The 18384-nt window shown below is 40.9% G+C and overlaps 1 protein-coding gene across 2 annotated transcripts in view; it reads left to right on the plus strand.

Moving 5' to 3' along the window:
- The first annotated feature begins 1341 nt into the window (after positions 1-1341).
- Positions 1342-18384, plus strand: part of ankrd13b (ankyrin repeat domain 13B) — a 57794-nt gene continuing 40751 nt past the window's right edge. For both annotated transcript variants that reach the window (XM_049577271.1, XM_049577272.1), the window contains exon 1: positions 1342-1797. In XM_049577271.1, the coding sequence (XP_049433228.1) occupies positions 1690-1797 (108 nt within the window). In that variant the 5' untranslated portion in view covers positions 1342-1689. The remainder of the gene's footprint in view (positions 1798-18384) is intronic.

Below are 18384 nucleotides of genomic sequence, written 5' to 3' on the forward strand. Positions count from 1 at the left end.
GAACAGGATTTAAATGTAAGACATCCTATTGACCCTGACCTACATGTTATCTCCTTTATATAGCAATAAAGGCCTAAGGATTGGTTAAATGTTATTTTCTGCAGATATTTCACATCTATGATAATTTCATTTTATTTCTATTATTTTTTTTAATGGGCAAACTAGCAACAGATGGTCACAGTCCCCTTTAAAACACACACTAAAGAGCATATTCCTTTAACAAAAGTTCTATTTATTTAGGATACTTAAAAAAGTTAGACTCATGTCACTATGTAACTATTAGAGTCATAAAATATAAATTATTTTTGTTTTTATTATTATTATCAAGAATAAGATTAGGCCATTATTAGAAGTACATTAGTAGTAGGCTAGTAGTAGTGGTGGTATTTCTGTTATTATTATCACATTTCAGCAACACAATGTTGACAGATGAATAGAATATAAATGTGAGACATCCTATTGATCCTGACCTACATGTTATCTCCTTTATAAAGCAACAAAGGCCTACAGACTGGTGAAATGTTACATTCTGCAGATTCTGCATCTGTGATATTTAATTGAATTGAATTGAATTGAATTTTATTCCATATTATTTAATTTTGTTTTATTTTATGTATTTTTTTTAAATAAAATTTTCAATAATTAATTGTTGTTTTTATTTTTTACTTTTTTAATGGGCAAACTAGCAACACTCTTTCAAAACCCATACTATAGAGCACGTTCCTTTAACAAAAGTTTTATGTATTTAGGCTACTAAAACAAAACTTAGACTCATGTCACTATGAAACTATCAGATCCATAAAACATATACATTATTATTATTGTTAGTATAAAGAATAACAATAATATAAGGCTATGATTAGAAGTAGTAATAGGGTTGTAGTAGTGGTGATATTTCTGTTGTTCTTGTTATCACATTTCAGCAACACATAAATTCAAATACAATACACATACACACACACACACAAAAAAAATTATAAATAGGCAAAATAAAACATACCTAGATCTAGATAGGGACCTAGACAGTCAGAGACAAACTATAGATTTTAATTGAATAAAACAAATTATCAATTACATCTAACACAAACAAGGTTTCAGCAGCCTATGTATACTTTTTTAAAATCTCCACAGTCCATCACTACTATAAGATTCCTGTAGGGGGATGTGCTCTGTAGTTTCCTTTTAAACATTACATATAATTTCTGCGGGTTTTCTCATCTTTCTTTCTTTTTTTACGAGGCATATGTTTTATCACTACATCCCTGACAGCGGATTGGCTGACTGTGCGCACATTTCATTGCAGCTTGTCAACGCATCTTTCTCAGTCACCACCGGATGGGAGGAGAGGAGGAGGATAGATGTGTTAGAGTAGGCAGGGGAGGAAGAGAGAGGGAGGCAAGAGGTGGAGGAACGGGTGGTTAAGAAATAAAGGTGTAGCCTGATCTACGGAGACAATCAAACGAAGGGGTTTATTTCTACAAATGATTTTCACGGGGTTTTGCTGTGTATTTTAAGCAGAGCAGGCAGGGGAGTCATTCACTGTTTCTGACGCGCAAGGCTGCCCCTATACGCCGCTGGGCATCACCGCCGATAAAGGATGATAGGTTTGATTATATAGCGTAAATTAACAGCAAAGTATCCTTACAATCCACAGTGAAGAAAGGGCAGGAGGCAAACTATGATCCGAGGATGATTTCTGCTAAGAAAACTCCGGAGAAGAGTCGTTATCCTATCCACTATTTGGTGTGGCACAACAAACACCGACAGCTGGAGAAAGAGCTGGCAACGAAAGAGCAGGTGAGACGGTGAGGAGCGATCAAAGGCATCTCTCCTTACAGACACAGGCCTGTGTCTTTATTATAAGCGTTAAAATGGGCGTGTGGGTGCATAGATTTAATAGGTGATGGTACAGATGCCATTCATGGAATACCTCAGTCAGGAACCTGCTCAATAACTGGGAATAGCGCAGTTAATTGTTCTCTGTGGGGTGGAGGGGGACACTTGTAGACCACATCCTCAGACTTGGATTCACACTATTTTCCTTTTGTCATTCATTTTGTCATCTTGAAATCACAGAGTGACAAAACATACTCAATATGTTAAGGATTATTTACTGCATTGGGGCTCAAAATATTTATCATCCCAGGGATTTTAATATGCATGAGAAGTTGTAACTGGAGTTTATTCCTGGAAAAATTCCAACTGCAAATCACTGTAACTGCAAACCCTGATGGTGTTGCAGTGTTTCGCTGTTTGTGTGTGTGTGTTTAGTCAGAGTCAGAGGTGTTTTTACGCCTGTGTGTAAAGCAGCATTATTGTGTGTGTTCTACTCAAAACTGAAGGCTCTCTACCTTCCCACCAGCACCTAAACCATTTGTGAGTGGGTGAGACAATGCAGATACTGAGCATGTGGGCGAACAGTTGCCAACCACCACAGTAAATACAGTAATGGAATCATTAAGGTATTGTATTCAGTTTGCAGGGAAGATGTTTGTCATAGTCAAAAGCATGGAAAATGATTTTCAGCCACTGGTAAAATTGGAGTACTTCAGCATAGGGCGAGGGACTCGATTATATGATAAGAATTACACTATGTGTGTGTGTGTGTGTGTGTGTGTGTGTGTGTGTGTGTGTGTGTGTGTAAAAGAGAGTGACTGTGCAAGAGTGTGCATGCGTGTGAATTCAGTCTTTTTTTTCTTTCTTTTTTTAAATGTACTGAAGCGTTTTGCCATTATATAAGAGATGCTCTGCAGGTTAGCAACTAACAGATTTCGAGTGCATGCATCATGCAGCAGTCTCAAGACATCACACTTCCACACACACATGTGCGCACACTTGCCAACCTTTCGGCTTACCTTCTTGCGGTTACAAAATCATAACCCTGGAGGCATTTTCTTTACACCAAAATAGCCAGCAAGAGCCCCAAAGGTAGATATTAATTGGTTTACCACAATCCCTGCATTTACAGTGTAAGGGAGTGTGGTAGTGACATTTAATCCTTAACCATAATGATAATTAGTAGGAGGAAAATGGCAAAACTGCGAACATGTCACAGTGAAGAGGCTCTTAAAACTGACTAAGACCTCTGTATTTATGTTACAGGTAACACACTGTGTTTCCCTGAAAGGGGAGCTGGAAATAAACCATGTATGCTCTTGAGGCACACGAGGAGATGACAAAACCTTTTTTAACTTATATAGCTTTGCAGTTGATGAATACTAATTTTCATGCCCTGCTGACTCAGCACTGAATTGAAATGAAACAGATGACTCTTACTGGTACTTTGGTTTAAAATCCATCATAAAAATGTATAGGTCCAAGGATCTATCTTTAGCCAGTAGCTATGCTAGTGATGTGGCTCAAATGATGACGGTGTCAGAGGTCACTCGGTTTGTCAGTCCAGCACTTTACAATGTCTTCACAACTATTGGACAGATTATTGGAACATGTGAAGAAGAGCAGGTGTTCATGGTCCTCAGACAATTTATTGTAATGTCTTCCACAATCAACTGACTTTTCATCTGGTACCATAAACTAGTCAAAATCCAAAACTGGTCCAACACTTTTGCTGATGCAGGATGCCTAGTGACCAAATTCTATCTCAGTCTTAGTCTGCTTATGTGAAATATTAAAATGTTCCCAAATGTATGAATTATTGACACGGATAAAGGTGATAATTCACATTAAGATCTCTAAACTGAAACTTTTGCCGTGTTTGGGTTAGTCCTCGCAACCCCATTGCCATTTATTTTTCAGGAACCCTTGTATATATAAATATTTTATGATGCAAATGTTATTGCTCCTTTGCCGTGCATTTGAACCTGGGACCTTTACATCATATCTGATCTTTATATAAACTAAGCATAGCAGACTGCCTCGTAGTTCCTTTTCCTGTGTGAGAACAAACACAAATCTGTTGAACATCTCAAGTCCCAAAGTGTTCAGAGGCAAAAGAGATTTGATGCTGATCCTTAGTAAATCAGCATGATTAGTCACCCTCCTCTTGTGCTTGTGTACGATAAGGACTCGTTTTTATTGTTGTACCCAATGTAAATCTGTCTCCACCAATATGGCAGACAGATGTCGATATATTATATCCGCCACAGTAGAAACTTTATGAAACACGAACACTGTGTGACCTTAAATCTATGCATAATTTAAACCTCTGCCTACAGCATGTGTTAAAATGAAACACCTGGCCTCTTTACTATAGCGAATTTCATAGGTTTCAAATCTCTGTGGCTTTAAAGCTGTTTAAGGCCGTCAAAAGAAGAACAAACAAAACAGAAAAGAAACAGAAAGGCAGAAAAAGCATTTATTTTTTCATATTTCACAACAACCACTATTCCTCGCTCTTTTCATGCTGGCTCCAGAGGCACTCTCTTAGACCCTAAACCTCAGTCATCAGCTCTCTGTGTTTGATGGTAGATCAGAGCAAGTTGTGAGGAGACAGGTAGTAAACAACAAATGAGAGCGTCACTTCTTTCTTCTGTTGTTCCCCTTTCATTGTTGATGAACTTCTGCTTAGCCTCATCTATAACTGTAACGGTTCAAACTACCTCTCTAGCTCTTGCCCTCTTGCTTATCGTGTGTGTTTGTTTCCATGCATGTGTGTGGGTGTATGCACATGTATGGTTTTGCATATGTTTTATAATTCACTATGTTTTGCATCTTACATTATTCACATCAGCCACTAAACTAATAGAATTATTATAACGTCAGCATCATGACATCTACTTTGTGTCAAATGAACTTTATATAGTAACCTGAGCCTCAGTCTACATGTGTGGTGCTGCTTAAACTAGGACAGCACACACACACACCATTTATTATGCCCTAAACCCGAGCCCATCAGTCACACACTCGAAACACACATACATACACATATGTGATGCCGATGACAGGTGTCAAGAAGCATTGTGGGTAACTGTGGGACTCCCGTGGCTCCAGTCAGTTCAACACCATTTTGACAGCACAGGGATTTTTTTTATAGCTGCAGACAAGTGATGGAAGTTGAATGCTGTAGGAATAATGAACAAAGTTAACTGTAATTAAAATGTAAAATGCAAGTCTCTCTGCAGCTGCTAAAATTTCCATTCTAGTGAATCAGGACTCCAAATATGAACTTGCCAAGTATGTCCAGGCCCTAGTTGGCCTGCCTGCTGTGCATATCCAGGACACTGTATCACATGCATTGGTTTGTATGCTTAGAATTGAAACACTGCGGACATGAAAATCAAGTCCATTAATCCACATTTGGGATGAGGTAAACCACGTGGTCTTATTCACCATATTTTATTTGCATTACATGTGTAAATCTGACTAGTAGCCAACAAGCTGCAAATGGTTGAAACAGACATTTTGTCCTGTTTTGATAACAACAGTAGTGCAGTGGTTAAAAAATGATTAGGTATCAGTAAAGTTAAGGTGACACGAGGGACCACAATGGCCTTCATGTGTCGCTAACTTTGTGTGGACAGATGCCAGCTATCTGGTAGTTAAGATTAGAGGGACCTTGAGGATGTGCTCTGCTGATCTCACATGTATAAATAACTGGTTCTGTCTGATAATTTGGACCACTGAGACTGACCCCAATCTCCATATGGCACTTTATACATGCCCGCTGAACATGTACGTTGGACACAAAGTGTTACTCTTTAAGCTTTTGGTATGACTGTGTTGATGCATGACCTACATGCTGTACTAAGAGACAAGTCTGACAGATTAAATCCAGTTCATGCAGACCTTGATTGATATTTAAAGGTTCTGTGCGTGACATTCAGAATATTAATTTTACAGCAAACCACTATTTGCTATGTAAAGATATAGTGGAGTGATGGTGTCCTGAGCAGGTTACCACTGATATTGGTATGTCGTCTTCGCAGCCAAAGCACTGTTAGCGCCGTTAGCTGCTAGCCACTGGCTGGGTCACCTCCATGTTGTGAACCGTGTCCAGACAACTTGTACGCTCTGCATTTTGCAATGAGCCTCTTTAACTTTTTTCCCGGTATACTGGATAACTGACAGAGAGATCCCACATGCACTTGACACATATACACTTGGCATACTGAAGATTATGATTCACAGTCAGAGAGAGATTTCTATTGTTAGCATCAGCCATGAAAGAAAAATACTCAGGGAGCATCTAAGAAGAATATTAGAAATACATGTGCATAATATTATTACATAGTGCATTGTGATAGTTCCTATGATATCACATGATAGACATTAGGATATCACATTATGGCTGTGCTGTTATAGCAAGACAGTATTGTGCAGACGTTGGATGACAATGGCTGGTGTCTGATGAATTCAGTATCCACTCAGCTGTAGAAGAACAGTTTAATATCACTGACCTCTGCTTCATGCTGCAGTAAAATAAAGGTAATCTAGAGCCGTCTCCATATCAGAGCTTTTTAAAGCCTGCCCAGCCTTTGGTGAAATGATGAGACTCATTTCATTTTGCTATGTGCATGCATCAAATATCCGGCACTGTTTCTGAGTGTACTCTTATTACCTCCCAGCACAACAAAGCTATGAATGGCTAGATGATGAAGTTTTTTAAAATGCTAGTTTTCCAACACTTGTGTCATGAGACTGTACAACTATGTGTTGAGAGTCCCGTGCTTGCCCACTCTTCCATAAGCAGCACATAAAGTGTGAGTAAGTGAGGGGAGCAGAAATGCTGCCACAGCAGGCTACAGTGGAATAATTGGTACATCGGATATCGATGTTACAACGCAAAGCCAGAGAGAGGAAACTGAACATATTAAGAGGAGGTGTGGTTGAATAAATGCCAGGTACACAGCTGACCACAGACAGAGATGAGATGAGTGGTGAAATAGGCAGAACATAACAAGCAGTGGGTGAGACAAGAAGCAATGAGAGATCAATTTTTAGCTCTGTTCCCCAGATTCATAAAATCTGGTTGATATGAAGGTGATAACTAACAGCCAGTAAAGAGAGGTGAAATAGTGAAAGCAAGAAGGCAACACTGACAGACTTAACCAAGGAGTGGGGCAACAAATGTGTTGAGTGGAGGCGCAAACAAGGCAGTGAAGGGAGTGAAGACAGAGAGTAAAAGAAGAAGAGAGGAGGTGGGAGGGAAATAATGACAGACTTTGACCATGAGCAGAGTCCGTCTGGGCTGCACACAGATGTAAAAGCACAGTGTGATTGAGAAAGAGCAGGGCCGTGTAGAGAGTGATGGTCTATCTCAGGATGGAGGCAGGAAATAACAAGGATCTCTGCTCTTTTTCTCCGTTGCTGTTTCTTGTCCTCACTGTCAGTCTGTCTCTGACCCCAGCTCTCAGTGAGCAGTTTGATCATAATGCCCTCGGCAAGGTGCTAATGTTAAATCAGCATTATAAAATCTTATGCTGGGTTGGCATGAGGGAAGGGAGCCATAAATTAAGCCTCACAGGTTCATTGTGTTCACTCTGGGCCTGAGTCTTTACGCCAACCATCTGCTACCTGCTTGCACCTGCCTACTACAAGCTTCTTCTCTCCTTTTCTCAGCCTGCAGGGTGTCTAAAGGGCCTTAAAAAGTCTAGAAATGTCTTGCATTTAATTTTCATAAATATTAGGCATCAAAAGTCATGAAAGTAGCTGTTTGTAACTGTAGAGAAAGATTATTGCTGAGTCTTATTATCAGCTCGTCAAATACAGACGCTTTGGGTTTGGTCAGACTACAAAGTCAAAGCATTGGTATTTAAAAAACCTGGGAGTGAGACTCAACAATCAACTATCTTTCCCCAGGGTTCCCCCTAAAATTGAACCTAATGCTGTCTTTTTACTTCCTACATGTACTTACCTGTTGGGAAAAATGTAGATAAATTAGATTAATTCCTTGATACCTCTGCACGGGACCACATACTGGCAATGTGTGAATATGAAAAAAGATCCAAAAATCAGTTTAAAATGATCTTGAAAGGTCTTAAAAAGCATTAAACTTAAGTGTCCGATACCTGGAGACACGCTGGCTTGCTTCTTCTTGTATTGTCCAATTACATTCCACTGGTTTGGGTTAGGCATTGACCTCGAATGGTTAGGGTCAGGATAGCCCATTGGTCAGGGGATAGGATTTGAACTAATAGGGTTTGCAGTACGGATCAGGTAGTGACAGTTCTCTCTGGCAAACTGTCCGTGCACAATAAACAATGGATGAGATTAGCTCAGTTTAGTGAAGCTGTTGTCATATTAACTGGATTAGCTATGTCAATATTTATGGCTGCGGCTGCAATGTGAAGATTGTTATTTATTCTCATGAACTGACCAGAAATCGCTCACAGTCTGGATAGAACCGTCACTTGGTCTGGGCCTGACTGCAATTCAGCATTTAGTGATGCGCCCTCTATCCCCTGTTGCCTTCCATTCCTGTTCACCTCCAGCCATCCATCTATCAACCCCACCCTCACCCCGCTTATTTTCCTCAGTGTAATGAAACCCAAGTCCTAATTGCAGTGCAGCAAAGCCACAATGAGATGCCATGAGGGCTGGGCTGGGGTCAGATTTAGTTAAGTTGCTGAAAGCTTTTAACACAGAGAGAGATATAGAGAGAAAGATACACAGAGCAGTAATAGGTAAGGATGTTGGTGATAGGATTAAAGGAAGATGGGGTAGAAATAAATTAAGCTGGTAAGGAATGGACACAAATACATAGGGAATTATAGAGAAGAGATGCTTAGAAGTAAAGATCTGTGCAACAGACAGGATCTAGTTAGCAGCGTCACAAGCACACTGATGACTGAAAAAAATAATTTTCGTGGCAGTCATCTCAAAGTCATTCAAGTCTTCACTCCTGGGCATTAAGTATGCTTAGTCTGAAGTCCAAGAAAGAACAGGGATAGTTTCGCTTTATGTTCGGGGTCACTGAGTCCTTTCCACCACAGCTTGATTCCCGTAGGGATGATATGCCTCAAGTGTTTCTCTTCGATCCTCGCGTCACTGATCCTGTGAAAGTCACCATCTCCACAAGAGACGAACATCCCCACATCTGAATATTTCAACCACCATGTCTTACTGTAGGTTTCATGCACTGTATCAGTCTTTCATGGGGTTTTGTTGGCCAGCAGGCATCTCGTAAGAGGTCATCATTACCCAGGCCATGCTCAGCATGGGTGCAAATGTCCTGACCTCAACTGGGAACATTGTCAAAAACTCTGAGCAGCTCCTGAGCCCTGTGATCATGCATTTCATGCAGCAGTGCTGGAGAAGTCTGGTGGGTCAGATCCCATTACTGTGGTAGAGGTTAATGTGGGGTTGAAGTTCCTGTCAAGTTCAATAGTTCCACGATGGCACGGCACCAAGGAGGAACTATCCTAAAATATCCACTGGATGTTGTACGGTTGTTGTGCTTGATATGCCTTTGCAGTGTCATATGGACTTAAGGAGCAGTGTGTAGTGGGGTTGGTTGTCCAGATTTTCAGAAAGGGATTTAATTATCAGGAAATCATACTGCTAAGCAACCCAGTAAGAAGTCTATGTAGGATAGTGAAAAGGATACTGGAGGGCGGGCAAGTTTAATATCCTATGGAACAATTCATCTTTTTAGCCCGGTGACAGTGAATCAACTAATAGATTGTCAAAATGTCCCAGGAGTTTCTCAAACTCACTGAAAGCAGGTGTTATACTATGGGCTTTGTCCCCTCTCCTCTTTAGGATTCAAAGATAGATGAGCGAGGCAGCCTGTGACTGGTGATGATATTCAGCTCGGAGGCATTAGGGTGTTTTCCCTGATATTCACTGATGATGCTATTTTCTCCAGCCTCATTTGCCTGCAACCTCTGCTGTGCAGCACTCTGCTGTGTGCACGTTGTTGTGTCTGAGCAGCAGCAATAACTACGATGAGGGTTTGTTCTTCCAAATCGAAGGTGATGCTTCTCTTGTGGAAAAAGCTTGCTCATCCTGTTAAGGTGTGAGGGTTAGCAGCTGTCCCAGGTGGATGAGTTCAAATATCTCACATGAGCAGCTGGTTACATCAGCTGCGGTAATATTGATGCTATTCTGGACCATAGTAGTAAAGAGGCTTTTAAGCCTGAAGGCGAGACTTGTGATTTGTAATTTTTTTTTTTGTTGAGGGATTATAACAATTCCTGGTAGTGGACTCCAGTGTATACAAGTCACGTTTTTAAACATGATGGGGGGAAAAAAACATAATCAATACACTGACTTTTCTTTTTGCTGCTGGAAAAAAGGGTGAAGTTCGCACACTGTTGTAGCTCCTCAAATGTTTATTGTATAAGATCAACGCTGCTGGAAACGCAGTGACAGCTTGCTAAAAAAATACCCACGTATGGTTCTACAGTCGCCACTGGAAATGCATTGATGACTTGCTAAAAAACATAAATGTTCGGTGTGACAAATACCGCTGGAAACACAGTGACAGCTAACCCTAAAAACACTCGTGTATGATGCAACAGTCACTGCTGGAAATGCACTAATGACTAGCCATAAAACATGAACATACGGTGACACAAATGCTGCTGGAAACACAGCAATAGTTCACTAAAAACTACCCATGTTTGGCAACAAAATCACCACTGGAAACGCACTGACGGCTCACTTAAAAACACCCATGTTCGATGACCTAAATGCTGCTGGAAATGCAGTGAAATGCAGCTTGCTACAGAACACACACCTTCATTGACGCAAACACCAGTGGAAGGGCAGTGAAGGAGCACTTAAAAATACCCATGTTCATTGCTGTAAGGGCTGCCGGAAATGCAGCAATGACTAAAAAACAATTCATGTTGTGTGTTGGTCGGCTGTAGTCTCGCCTAAGTTTCATGCCATCCACAATCCCCTCCACATCTCCATGACAAAGTCAACTCATATAAATGTAATCAGAACTATGTTACAGAAACGTTAATATGATGAGTATGAAACGTCGTGAAACATCGTGATACTCCTTTAATTTGACCTGCAAATTTCCTGCCAGTTAAATGCCAAATCTTGCAGAGAAAATGACCCTCTGATTTCATTATCAGCCCAGGCTAAGTGCAACCATATTTTGCTACACCACTAGGTTTACCTGAAATTGCTACATAATTCACAAGCTCATGACACACCCACACACACGAACAAGGAAAGAAAGGAAGTGACAGCTGTGGTGTTTCACTCCAATAGGTTACAGCCGCTACATTATGTGATTATGCTCTTTTATAGCATATGCACTGTCTGCCTCAAACAAAAAAGATTTGCTCTCTCCATCTGTGAGTGTGCCTGCATCTTTGCAAGTGTGAGGAGAGGGAATAAGTGCTTTCTCCCTCTCTGTCGCCCTGCATGTCTCTCCTCGTGTTTTGGTGAGGTCTTTCAGCTCACTGCAACAAACAGGTGTCATCACCTTCAGTTAAACATCAGAGAAACTCTCTCTCCCTGCACTTCTGTTGCCTCTCTGACAGGTCCGTCAGCATCCCACCCGCCTGTACTTTCTATTTCTCTCTCTCTATGTCTCTCTGTCTGTCTGCTGATCTATCTGTCGAGATCGGGGATGACAGTAAAGTGAATTAAGTGCAGTGAAACTGAGAAATTACATATGCTGGAATGTAGGTCATTCTAGCATTTTCATTCGGTGATTCGGTACATTTGGCCCGTTTTCTACAGCTCGATTTCACAACGCTTTAATGCACCTGCACAAGTGGAAATGAATAGCTGTGTTAAGATGAGCGTGAGACATTGCGAGAGGTTTTGTTACTCTTCGGTGGGGTTATCATCACCATTTGTTCTGCTCACTATCACCCGTGATGCAGGTTTTGTCTCGTCCTTTTGTATCTGAAGCAGTGTCACATTGAAAACGGATCAGGGTTCCATGGCAGTGTAGCGTTTGTCAAAGTCTCCTCTGCATGTAGAATCACAGAGGCAAGAAGGGAGGCAGGGGGGAGGAAAAGTTATTTTTATACTCCTCCCTCCCGTAGCCACCCTCTGCTCCTGCGCCCCATGCACAAACATTTTCGGAAAGCTGCTGTATGTGTATATGCACAGTTTGTTGTGTGTGTGCGTGTGTGTGTGTGGTGTTTGTATGAAAGATTGATGTTGGCCTAAGTACCTGCCAAGCTGCATCAGACCGGGCACACACTAAGCGAGGAAGAGAGGGGGAGAGAACGGGGGAGGGAGGGGGAGTGAGAGAAGGAGCAGATGCCACAGATAGAGATGCCTATCAATAATGCAACCTCCACTGAGCTCACTATTGAGGGAGGGCAAGATGGTGAGGAACGAATGAAACTGAGGGAGGCAAGAAGAGGGAGGGAAGGAGAGGATAATTAGAGTTTGATTATAGGACATGGATATGGGTTAAAGAGAGTGAAAAGATAAAAGAGGAAAGGAACAAAATAAAGAGCAGTGAAAAGGAATAAACTGTGAGGGTGGCAAAGATAAAAACAAAACACAGAGAAGGGACAGAGATGTAGATGTGTATGTAAAAGTGGTGAAGGTGTTAGAAAAGTTTTTTAAAAAGGGGGAGAATGCATTCAACAGTGGAAAGATGGTAAAAAAAAAGTGCTTCCATTAAGTCAAGTTTCGTCTTATAACAAGGAACTATGCCATAATAACGAGGACATTTCCCTCTTATTATAAACCTGATTGACACGATGCCAATGGGGAGACTTCATCCATTAAATTTATCCAAAAAAAATTATAATGTCACTCCTTTTCCTGATTGAACAGAATAGACAAAATGCTTTTTAGTGTCTGCATATTAATGGAAGTCCCATCTGTATTCCTGCAAAAGCAAGAGGTTAGAATAGCTCTAAAATGAAGTTGATTATTTTATTCAAATGGTCACACAGCCATTTCTGCAGTAACAGCAGTAACACAGCTTGTCACTTTAATTACTCGTTCTGGTAAAGATTATGGTTCACTAATTAACGCAATAGGTCAACATTTTGGGAAATACACTTATACAGTTTCTCTCTGAGAGCTAGGTAAGAAGATTGATACCACTCACAGATCGTGCTTATCAAACTCTCAGCAAAAATCTTACATTGCATCTTGAATTAGATTTTTACAAGCTAACTTTAGCTTAGAAAACCAAAAACTACACTGTGAGTGTGTGACTGTCCAGGGTCAGAAATACAGTCTAGTTTTATCTGCCTAAGATTCAGTCGAACTCAAGTTTGTTTGCCCCCTCAGTGCGGTTCATTTGGGCAGGTGTGAACACAGCAATCACACTCAGGTGTGCACCAAAACAACCGGACGGGGACCTTGTTGAAGACGTGGTTTCAGTCCGTTTACAAACAAACTCTAGTGTGGTTCATTTGTGGTGAGAATGTGTTCCGACTTCAATCTGAGCCATGACACATTGTTTGGGTTAAACATGAGCATGTTACAGTCCTGGAGGATTATTAATGTGCACCTCCTCCTGTACTGCCTTAATATGCACATTCAGCACATCCAATGCATCAAAACATTGTTTTCTAGTCGGAGCCGCGCCTCATTTTCAAACTGTATGGTTTGACTAAAATGAACACTGACAGCAATATAGTCCACGATGAGCAGCGCTAAAATCAACCTGCGTAGTTGTCCCTCCACTGTGACATTAGAAAGTGTCACATTTATCTTACAAGTGTACTCTTCTTCAACGTTTGCTTTACTTCCTCGATTTTTTTCTGCATGGAAATTCTGACCAATCAAGAGCAGTTTTGATCTGGTCCATTTGTAAATGCTGCCGTGAGAACATGAACCAACTCTAGGCAATTACACAACTTTGTAACTTAGTTGCTGATTCAGACCAAAGCAAGACAACTCTAGATCTGAAAGCACCCCAAGAGAAAGAAGAGATAAGAAAACAGTTATTGTAATGCGGTATTGTTTCCTCATTTACACTAAAAACATTGTTTTTGCATTGATGGAACAGTTTTCCATTTTTGTCATCATTTTTTTCTTTTGTCATTGTCAGAAAATCACAGGTGTAAATACCAAAATTAATGATGCCTCATCTCCATGTAGCTAACTCAGTCTTAGGGTCCTGGTTTTGCACATGCTGGCTCACTATCACACTGCCATAGCTCACTGGGACACTTGAATAGAACAGAGCCGTCCCTAATGTTACCACTAACACCTTCTCTACTATGGCAAGTTAAAATGCCTGCTGTGAAAAGGCCTGTGAGATAGGCTGCATTATCAAATTTAATGTGATAGACCAAGTGCCTGATTTAGTTTCTGTGTAGTGAACATTAGAAACACTTCCCTACCACCCATCTGTTATCAGTCTTTGGCACTGGCCGTAGCCATAATTTTTTTAATGATTTACATCTTTCTTTAGTCAGCTGACCCATTTTGGATTTAACTCATAAAATCATACGCAAATAAAAAAAGAAATTATCTTGCCAGAAGTGATGCTAATGTGTCACCACAGTATGTCGTCTATAGTGATTTCATTGTTGAGTAAAGAGTGGATGCTGAGAGACGAGAGGGGATGATGTAATGTCCCTACTGTAACCACACAAGTCAAACAAGGCCAGTGTGTGTGTCTGTGTGTGTGTGAAACAGAAAGAGAGAGAGACTACATGACCCATTAGTTGTAAACAATAATTTCCTCCAGAGTTCCTATTTTGTTAATGGGGCTCTTCGTCAGTGTTCTTCATCGTGATTTAGTTTCAAGTGTACGTGTGTGTGTGTGTGTGTGTTTTGTTTTTCAACTGAATATTTTTTACACACCAATAAGTAATTATATCATTGTGTCTGCAGGCCCGTGTGAAGTGGTGGGTGGACATGAGTGGACTTAAGTGGTGCTCCTGTGTGTGGCGTGTATTGCTCATGTTGTGGGGACATAAATCTGTTTACACAGTCACATTGTGGGGACTACCCTTCCTTTTGGGGACAAGACACAAGTCCCTTTAACTTAAGTCATTAAATACTGGAATGAAGACTGGGTTAAGGTTTCAGTAAGATTAGGTTAGGTGAGTAGAGGTCACGGTTATGGTTAGAGTAAGTCTCCAGGAAGTGATGATGACTGTGTGTGTTTGTGTGTGTGCCACCGACATCCAGTAAATTAAAATGCTTTATCAGTAGCTTAGCACGTCGCTGTGTGTCACCACTGCTTTCCCAAATCGTCCCTTCTTGTTGCCATAAATAAAGTTTTTACTGTTTTGAACTTTATTTAGAATTCACAGTGTAGCTCCCTGTGTGCTCTGTAAACTCTGACCACCGTCTGTCACCATTTCTCGGCTACTTTTGATGCAAATTGGACCAAATGAGCCACAGCTAATTATTGAGGCTACAGAAGCAGATGATTTTTTTTCTGATAGTGCTTGAAGGTGTCATTACAACAGATTTAATAATAAAGGAGAGCTGGTGATGGAGAGGTTGCTATAGATCAAGACCATGATCCAGATTGGGAATGTCTGAACCTTTCAAACTCAAGTGAAAGTTGAGAAAGTCCTTGGTGTGAATATGAACGTGGTAGCTTTGCTGTCAAGACGGTCTGACTTTGACGAAGGTCATAAACATAGGAATATGGCCCTCTGTGAGACATCAACAAGCTGATACTCAATAACCTTACAGGTTTTAATTTGACTGGTTTACTTAGAGGGACTTGCAATGAACATAATGGATGTAGCAAATAATCAGTTGTGTAATTTATCACAGAGAAGCTAAGAAGACAGGTGAAATATATTCTCCTGTTGCTTTTTTTCAGTCACTCTTTTACCAAGACAGGAGCTCCATCAGGTGTATTTTAGCAGAGGGGGAAGCAGCGAAAGAGGCTACACTTCAGTAGATTGCTCCGTTGGTTCCCTGTCACCCGGTGTTATATATTTCGTACAATGTTTTCTGGCAGCATCCTGTGCTCTCTCCAACCTGTCTCCCTCTACATCCTCCCTTGTAATCACTTCACTGCTATCCCTTCTTGACTTTCCCCTCCCTCTGTCTCTGTCTCCATCCACCTTGCCACATGTTTCTGTTTAGCCTCGCCCTTATTAGCATCCCACCTCACTCCTCTCCGGCTCCCCTTGTGTCTTCATGCTGCATTTCAGCCGTTCTTCCTCAGTGCTCACATCCAGAGTCATTGAAATCGAGTACAGCTGTAAAATAAGCTTAAATTGATAATCACTGACATTACACGCAGCCACTTAAAGAGGGAGCAATGGATGAAAGGACAGCTGTGAGACAGTACAAGTGCCATAAAAAGACAGAAATGAAAGACGAGCCAAGTTGTTCCTTTTCTTTCTTTTCGGTATTCTCTCATCTGTTTCTTTTACCATCAGCTTTGTTCCAGTCTTTTTGTTTCTCTCGTCTTCTCCCTTTCATGTGCATACAATAATATGTAAATGGTTTCTTTCCAAAATACTATTTCCATTTGGGCGGGAACTGTTTTCAAAGGCTCACTCTTAGTATGCACTTTTGGGTTTTTTGCGTACACAGTCTTTCATGTTGTTGAAATGATGGATGCCTTACTTTAGACTTTTCTTTCCATTGACAGTTCGTCATATTTGTGCTGCCCAAGCACACGTTACATGTAGTGTCCTTTGAGACACTGCTTGAGCTACACATGTACACACACACACACAGCACTGACACTGGCTGTATTTGCATGTTACACCCTGTTCGTTTTCCAGTATGCACACACGCAAACAAAGCTGACTGCTCTCTTTCTTTCCCTGTGTTGCTATGACGCTCCCTCCCTCTATTCCCCAGCCTCCACGGCTCCTGAGGGACTCCCTCATGTTGTTGTCTCCTTCAGCTCCCCCTCTCTGCCTTCCTCCTTCTTCCTCACTTCTAACTCTCTTTCTCCGTCTGTTCTCTTTCCTCACCCCTCCCCAAATCTTTGTTTGCCATAGCCATGGCTCGCAACAGCAATCTGTCGCTCTTTTCTTTTTCTCCCTTTCTCCATCTTCGCCTGTCTTACATGTTACAGTTGTTGCTGACAGGCGGTTTCTTTCAATAGAAATTTCTCCTGCCACATAATTTCTGCCTGTCTTTTTCTCTTCAGGGATGCTTTTGAAAAAGCTGTGGAGAGCAGAGAGCTGTTAACCAAAATGTGGATAGTTAGAGATTGTACAGAGATAGTGCAGCCATTAACACACTGGAACCGGAATATCATGTTCATTTTATTGAGTTATGTTTTACTAAACTAGATCTGTATTTTAACATATAAAGAGCCTGTGACTGTGCGTGAGAATGTATTGTAGTATTGTAATGTGTATTTTTGTGTCTGTATTTGCATCCTTATGCTCATCAATGTTTGTGTGTATCCCGAGCGGTTTTATCTCATTTCCCTTGCAAATAGCAGAAACAGAAACCCTGCAGTAACTGATTGATAATGTAACTGCTGAGTCTTCCTGGCTCTGCTCACGGAGTGTGTGTTTCTTGGAGCGTAACAGTTAACCTGTGCAGGACAGTAGCTGCCAGTCATTTTTATGAGGATATTATAAACTGAGCGCAGTAAACAGTCAGGGCAGCATGCAGGCATATTGAGTTGTAGAGTTGTTTGGTCTATTTTCAGTTGCTTAAAAATTCACCCTTAATACATTTCCTCCCCTTCCCCTGCTTTGATTTACGGATTTATGTGGATCAATAAGGACTCGGGCCTCTTCCCTGAATTCACCTGCTCAGCCATGATTCTGATACATCAGAGTATAATAAACATGCTATAAAAAACAACTCAGACCCTCACAGTGTTCTCCAAATGGTTTCATACTTATTCCTGGAAAGAATTTCCCACAGCTTACTTAAGGTCTTTATTAAAGTGGTGATTCTGAGTCGCACAACACTTATCTCAGAGAGAAATCCTTAATTAGAATTCAAGCCTGCAACGGACTGACAGAACTGACCTTGGATCAGTCTTGTTCCTGAATAATGGTGGCCGTCAGCATCTGTTTAACTGGATGGCAGATCTGAGATCAGTGCAGTGCACTGCAGAGAGAGAGGCAACGTGAAAACAGTGGTGCATAGAACAGCATGAAAGAGCCGAGAGAGGGATGAGCAGTTTCATGCAGAGCGGTACAGCCAGTGTTTGATTAAATGAAATGATTTGTGTAGAGACATGATATCATCAGGTGTACAAGCACCACTGCTGGTGTAGTAATAAACAGATTGTAAGTAACGTGGGCACTGTTGCTGTTTGACACATTAACACTTGTAGGATTCTCAGTCTCCCTGATCTATAATGATGTGTTACCCTGTCATCTTTTCAACATGTCTGGACTGACAGTTCTGTGAATACATGTGAGGCACAACAAGACCTGCAATAGACTGACACCTTCCAACCTTGGCTCAATATTTATTACATTTTTCCCCTTGACATATACAAGTTAACAGTAGTAAGGTCTAATTTTAAAGAAGTATTAATATAAGTACTCTGATTCAATGCAATATTTCTTGCTAAGAGTTAAATGAGAAGATATCACTTTAATCTTCATAGGCCAACATCAAAAATTAGGCAACAGC

The sequence above is a fragment of the Epinephelus fuscoguttatus genome, linkage group LG5 (genome assembly GCF_011397635.1).
Source record: "Epinephelus fuscoguttatus linkage group LG5, E.fuscoguttatus.final_Chr_v1".
Lineage (NCBI taxonomy): Eukaryota > Metazoa > Chordata > Actinopteri > Perciformes > Serranidae > Epinephelus > Epinephelus fuscoguttatus.